Genomic DNA, 6,766 nt, shown 5'->3' with positions numbered 1-6,766 from the left:
CCACATCGGGTATTAACCTGTGAGTCCACCTCCCGGAATCTGCAGCCTCCCAACGCTGCTGCCACTGGTCGATCGTTATTTTTCGCTCTTCTTCTCTTGATAAGTGCAAGCGTCGTCCATAGTGCCTGCTTCTTTCTCCAACAAGAAGTTCCACAGGTGGCATTCGGGCTATCACACACACCGTGTGTGTGTGTGTGTGTGTGTGTGTGTGTGTGTGTGTGTGTGTGTGTGATGAAAGATAAGTCATACTTATTTTATATAACTTACATAGTCAGAATCGATAAAGTTGACAGATGTGTTGTAATAGGCACAAGAACAAAATGATTGAAGTCAAATTTCCTGAAAATAAGCATTTTAATTATATTAGAAATTGCTATACTGGATAACATAGTATAATAATCAGGTTACTTGTTTCCGATAAATATACCATTCAGAGTTGGCTGAAATAAACTAAAATAATAACACAATAAGAAGCTTCCATTAGATACCTTTATCAACATTATATCCATATAACATCTAAACATGTCCCAAAAGGTTATATGCTATTTAAAAATTGAAAATATTAAAAATCAAAGATCTCCAAGAAAAGTCATTTATTTGTTAACACTCCATTGTAAATAGTTATTTAACAAAAATAATATTGTCTAAATAGAATACAAAAAGAAGTAAGAATTATTTTTTCTTGGAATGAAAAATCATTTTTTCTATGAAATAAGTAGACGATGGGAAGAGATGGTGGGTGTTATGACATAGGGGATTAGATTCCTAATAAAATTCTACAACTCGAGCTAGCATAACCCCTGACCTCCTTACTCAGTTCATGTTCATCTCTTAGTATTTTGAAGAAAAAATAATTCTCACTCCTTATTATAACCCATTTATGCAAATGATTTTTCATTATGCACACATTGTTAATAAATAAATTATCTGGATTATCTCTATAGGAAGTCTGGTGAGTCAATTCATTTAAATTTTTTTTTTTGAGGTTAATGACTTCCATTTTGAATGAAATATTTATTAATTATTCATAACATTGTACAACATTTCGGGACCACTGTCCCATATTCATGCACTTTAAAACCTAAAACAATAATAAAACTATCATAACACCCATCTTCATCCTTATTTATTTTAATTTATACAATAATATTCACCTCATGATTTCATATGGGAAATCATGTCAACCATTTGTGCATCTTCACTTCTCCTTAGCACAGCCATTACTCTATATTTCCTACTACCTCTTTGGACCTAATCTCATGTCCAGTGTGCTGTTTGGTCACCTCCCTGTTTTTACAAGTCCTGTTTTGTATTTAATATTAACTTAGTCATTACCCTCAAAAAATTTTAAATAAATAAATTATATTTTGTGGAGATCTTTGGTTTTAATATATTTAACTTTCGAATAGCACATACCCTTTCTAGGACACCCCATATAAAAATATATTTTCTGATGATAAACATTTATGTAATGAATAAATAAATACACCTACTATAGTGGGAATTAGTAAAGAGAAAACATACAAAATCATGAGCCAATACCAAGCACACAAGTGTAATTAAAAAGTGTAAAAAACAGGAGTTACAGGCAAAAAAAAAAAAAAAAAAGAGAGTCCTAAAATTTTGATGTTTTTTGGCTGCTAAAAGTTTCCCCAAGTTGGATTTGTTAGCATTTTTGTTTTTTATATGTGGGTCCCTCTGTCGCAAATGCAGCACAGAATCTGAAACACCGCCCATGTGCTGGGAAAATGACCCAACAACTCCGTCCTTATAACACGCGGAAAATATTATTTTGGACTCCCAGGGGATCATAATAATTATAATCATTATTTATTCTGGGATTGATCCCTTTAGAATAATTTACAGGCGTCAAAATTAGGCTTTGGAGCCTTAGAGTAAATTACAAAATAAAGATGAAATTACAAGATTTCATAAAATAAAGTAATACAATGAATTTAAAAATATACAAATAAACAACAATAATTAACAGAATATAAAATATAAAATAATGGCAAAACAAATAAAATAAAACCACTTGTCATATAAAACATAAGATGAATTCTGGTAGTATATAAAAATAAAAAAGCAATGATAAAAAATCAAATAAAATTAAACTAAAAAATAATAAATGGAAAGATATAATTTCTGCTAATGTACATATTTACAATTATAAACAAAAATCTAATGCAGAAAATATATAAAGCTTTTTGAAACTTTCAATTGTTATTCTTCCGGAATTGGGTGGACAGAAGGTAGTCAAAGATAAGGAATTTAAGGATTGGAAGGGTATTAAAACTGCGAATAAAGGAGGGAATAGAATTCCATAGGGAAGAGGAACGGATGAGAAAAGATCTACCAAAGGCTGTGGTTCGATGGGCAGTTACATAGAAGTCTGAAGGCTGTGAGTGGGTATTGTGAAATGCACTGAGGACTTAAATTGAAGGATATCTGAGATGTACAATGGACGGCGGGATCGGATAACTTAATAGAGAAAGGAAGCAAGGAAATATTTACGACGGAAGGGGGGGTAAAGCCACTTCAACTCTTCATAAAATCGGGTGTCAGTGGCATCCCTAGGGGCCCCAAAGATGAATCGTATAAAGCAATTATTTAACCGTTATAATTTTGCTTCGAGGTCCCCAGACAACCCCCATAAACCACACAGCAATAGTCAAAGTGGGGGAATATTAAGGGAGTGACCAGGAGCCTGCGGGTTTCAAAAGGAAGTAGGTGACAATGATAATTTAAATGCTTCAGGGTGGAAAAGGTACAACGGGAAATATCGGAGATGTGGTTTTTCCAGGAGAGTTTGGTCTATAGTGACACCAAGATTTTTGACATATGGATGGAATTGTATTAGATTGTTGTTTAGGAATAAGGTTGGAATAAGAGGGATAGTTTTCAGGAGGTGATTGGATCCTATTACGATTGCCTTGTCTTCTTGAATCTTCTCCATAGCAACTAATAGGTCAAAAGGTGGGAAGGAAAGGTAAATTTGGAAATCATCTGCGTACAAATGGTATTGCGAATGTTGGGTAAGGATGGGAAGGTCATTGATGTAGATAGCAAAAAGGGTAGGGGATAGCGATAAACCCTGAGGGACACCACATGTGAGGGGTCGAGTCATTGAAGGAGGTTTATCAGGAACCACTACATACTGGGAACGATTGGATAGGAAGGATTGAAACCAGTGCAAAGCACTGTTGAATATAGGAAGGTTTTCGTAGTTTGGTACGAAGGATGTTGAGGTCGACCGTATCAAATGCTTTGGAAAAATCTAGGAGGATGAGGATAGTTAGGTTTTCCATGGCAGTTTGGAGGTCATGGGTTATTTAAAGGAGAGCGGATTGTGTTGAATAGCCAGGTCAAAAGCCTGATTGGAGGGGATTGATGAGGGAACGTTCTTCTAAGAAGTTTGAGAGTTGGTTTTGAACAAGGCGTTCTAGCGGTTTTAAAGGGTTGGAGAGGAGAGAAATAGGGCGGAAGTCATTAGGTGAAGAAGGATTTGGGATTTTATTTAATGGTCGAACTAAAGCGGTTTTCCAATGAGAAGGGAATGTGCCATTTTACAAGGAAAAATTTTATATATGATAGAGGATGGGAATAAGGACTGGGAGACAGGATTTAATCAATTTAACAGGAATTTTGTCCGGTCCATGATCGTTGGTATAGGATCTTAGAATGGTAGATAGTAGTTCTTCATAAGATATGTGGGGAAAAAAGAATTTTTCTGGATTGAAGGTGTTTAAAATGTCAGGAAAGATTGATGGATCAGTAGCATGGGATGTGAAATGGTTGTTGATATCGTCAGGTGTTATTGGAAGAGAGCTGAGGTAATTGGACTCTGGTAGGGATAAATTTTGGAGAATTTTCCACTTGGATTTGGGATCAGGAGCATTGGAGAGTGCGTAATGAATGTGAAGGGATTTAGCAGGTTTAACTGCTAATTGGGTTGCATTGCGGAGTGGAACAAAGTAGGATTTTGACCTTAAGGTCATGCACATACAACCCAACACCACCTCTAATGCGATCAGATCTGTCATGGCGAAAGAAAGCGTAATTGGGAATAGAAACTTTAGAGGAAGGAATAAATGGTTTAAAGCCCGGATACAGCTATTATGTGGTAAAAATTGTCGAGGAAGTACAGTTTAAATTCATCGAAGTGGGCAATAAGGGATTGTGCATTAACGTGACAGGAACTGAGGACATTAGTCATAACTGTGCGGTGGTAAATGGTAAAGTAAGAAGAAGGATAAAGGTTTATGGATAAAGAATAACAATATTTTATATACTGTTACAATTATATAGGGTGTAACAAAAATAAGAAATTGAAAGGAAATTGTTCCTTGAGTTATCGAAATTTGGAAAAACTAGTCAATGAAGATTGAGAAATAAAAAAAAAAAATAAGAAATGTAAATAGAGAACATTGTATATGTCCTGTTATTAAAATGTTGAAAAAAATGAAAATAAAATATCTTCTATACTAAAAAAGAGAATTATAACAATGTTGTGGTGATTTGGAAACCGAATTCAACTGAAGATGTCCAAGTCGCTGGTCTTGCCTATTGTGACCGCTGGGTAGCCATCGGACTTCCTGCACTTGATCCTACCTCCGCTGAACCAGACGTACTTGAGTTTCGCCACTTTCTGCTTCTGCCTGGCTAACCAGTAGAGGTGCTTGTTGGCAGGTGTCATTGCTTCACTCACATATACGCGGTGCGCGTTGTTTTCATCCCAACCTAAGTGGCGAGTGGAGAGATCCCTTTTGCCTCTTCTTTGCCACACCAGCTCATCTCTTATTGTTTGTCGGACAAATCTCACTATAATAGGGCCCGGTGCTCCTTTTTGTTTAGACCTGAGCCGAACCGCGTGGTTCAGATCGTCCGGACACAGCTTCACGCCCAAGCCTGCACCAATACTGAGAACCGTTCCCACTACGGTCTCTCCCTGCTTCACGGTAATTCCCCTAATCTCTACAGTATTATTTAGGTGATTCTGTTCCGCCTGATTAATTCTAACCTCAAGGTCACATATTTTAGCTTTAAGATTGTTGTTTTCTAAGGACAATTCTTCGATTTTATTCTTCTGCTGGTCCAGGAGGGCTTCAATCTTTTCTAGCCTTTCTAAATTTTCGAAAGAAAGCTCCGACTGCTTTTGAAGAGTGTATTTAATATCTTTAACCTCATCAATGCCCTAGAGCTAAGCCTTCATTTCTGTAACCTCCTCAATAAGCCCCTTTAAGAGATTAATTGTGGTACCAGGCTCATTTCCTTTCAACATGTCAGACCCTGATTCACACTCAGCACACATCTATTTTTTATGAATATCTGGTTCAGAACTATCAAGTTTTATGCATTTATTGAGATATATACTCTGACAAGTTGTGCATGAAATTTTCATTTTTTCGTCTCTCGATATATAGCTTTATTCCAGGTCTTACAAATAGCCATCTTGCAGATTAATAAATGAATAAAATAATGACAGCACGGATCAAGCCTTCTGTTAAACAAATCCCGACTACTCTTGTACTTAGCAACCGATTTCTTCAATATTCAATGTTTTCTTGTAATTTTACTCTCACACCAACATGCTCTCTCAATCCAGTGATAAATCTTTTCTTACTTATGTAATATTTTCCCTCAATCTTTACCTCGTTCCTTTTTCTCCTACACATCACACACAATCCTCGGACACCTGGTTAGACCTTTTTATCTGAGACTCATGTAAAAATCCTTTACTCTTCCCAGCACCCCGTTCCCTTCCTCTCATCTCACGATCTGATCCAAATATCATACGACCTACCAGTCAAATGCTTTACTCCTAAAATCTAGACCTCCTTTCCTATGAATCCCCTCAACCCGACCTTGATTCCGTCCAGTGGGACATTATATACTACTATAATTCCATCTATCCTATGGTATCCACCCTTACTTCACATTTGCAATCTATATTAGACATCCATGCTCCTCTCAAAACCAGAACCTTACGCCGTCCAACTGCACGTTGGCTTACTTTGGAAATAAATGTAATGATAAAACAAAGAGAAGCAGCTAGACGCAAATTTCGTCGGACCCACCTGTCTGCAGATTATATACATTTTAAACTACTGACAAATTCTGAGCTGGTCCGAAGAGGAGCTTCAAGAGGAAACAAACTAACTTGATTAAAAAGTAATTAATTAAAAAGTACGTGGACGATTTATATTTATGTATGTATTATTACTTATGTATATATAGTTAGATATGTATTATTATTTATGTATATATTATTACTTATGTGTATATTATTATGTACATATAGTTATGTATATATTATTTTATGTATCATTAATTAAATAGAGCAATTATACTTTATAAAAAGTGGAAATCATTTAAGACCTCAGCAGCCCCTCTCTCCCTCAAATAGATGTAAGCTTTTTATTTTTGTTGATGATTGATTTCATGTAAAATTAACAGATTTGAAATACTTTTTCACCTCATTATCTCATAATCTAATAAAATTTGGCACCAAAGTAGCTTCCATAAAGCTTCCTGGCATCTAAGAGGAACATCCAAGTTTTATTAAATTATTGGAAGATATTGATTGACCGTGTGTAAAGGAATATGGTCCGGGTGCGGTCAAAAAAACTCAAATAGTAGAATATACTATTTTATTGAGCCAACGTTTCGCCCCACGTTGCAGGGCTTCGTCAGGGCTAAAAAAGATACAAACACATAGTTACAAAAGGAAAACAAAAACATAAGTGTAAACTAACAGGGGTATAAA

The 6,766-nt window shown here is 35.7% G+C and overlaps 1 protein-coding gene across 1 annotated transcript in view; it reads right to left on the bottom strand.

Annotated features, from left to right (window-relative positions):
• The window catches only part of LOC106685174 (leucine-rich repeats and immunoglobulin-like domains protein 3), a gene marked incomplete in the record, with an annotated part of 135,029 nt that overhangs the window by 106,302 nt on the left and 21,961 nt on the right, over positions 1-6,766 (bottom strand). The window contains 1 exon segment of the mRNA XM_067050190.1: positions 268-339. Within this exon segment, the coding sequence (XP_066906291.1) occupies positions 268-339 (72 nt within the window).

Source organism: Halyomorpha halys, unplaced genomic scaffold (assembly GCF_000696795.3).
Source record: "Halyomorpha halys isolate HHAL.00 unplaced genomic scaffold, Hhal_1.1 Scaffold666.1, whole genome shotgun sequence".
Taxonomy (NCBI): domain Eukaryota; kingdom Metazoa; phylum Arthropoda; class Insecta; order Hemiptera; family Pentatomidae; genus Halyomorpha; species Halyomorpha halys.
The sequence above is the reverse complement of the archived record's forward strand: the minus strand, read 5'-3'. Positions and strand labels throughout refer to the sequence as shown.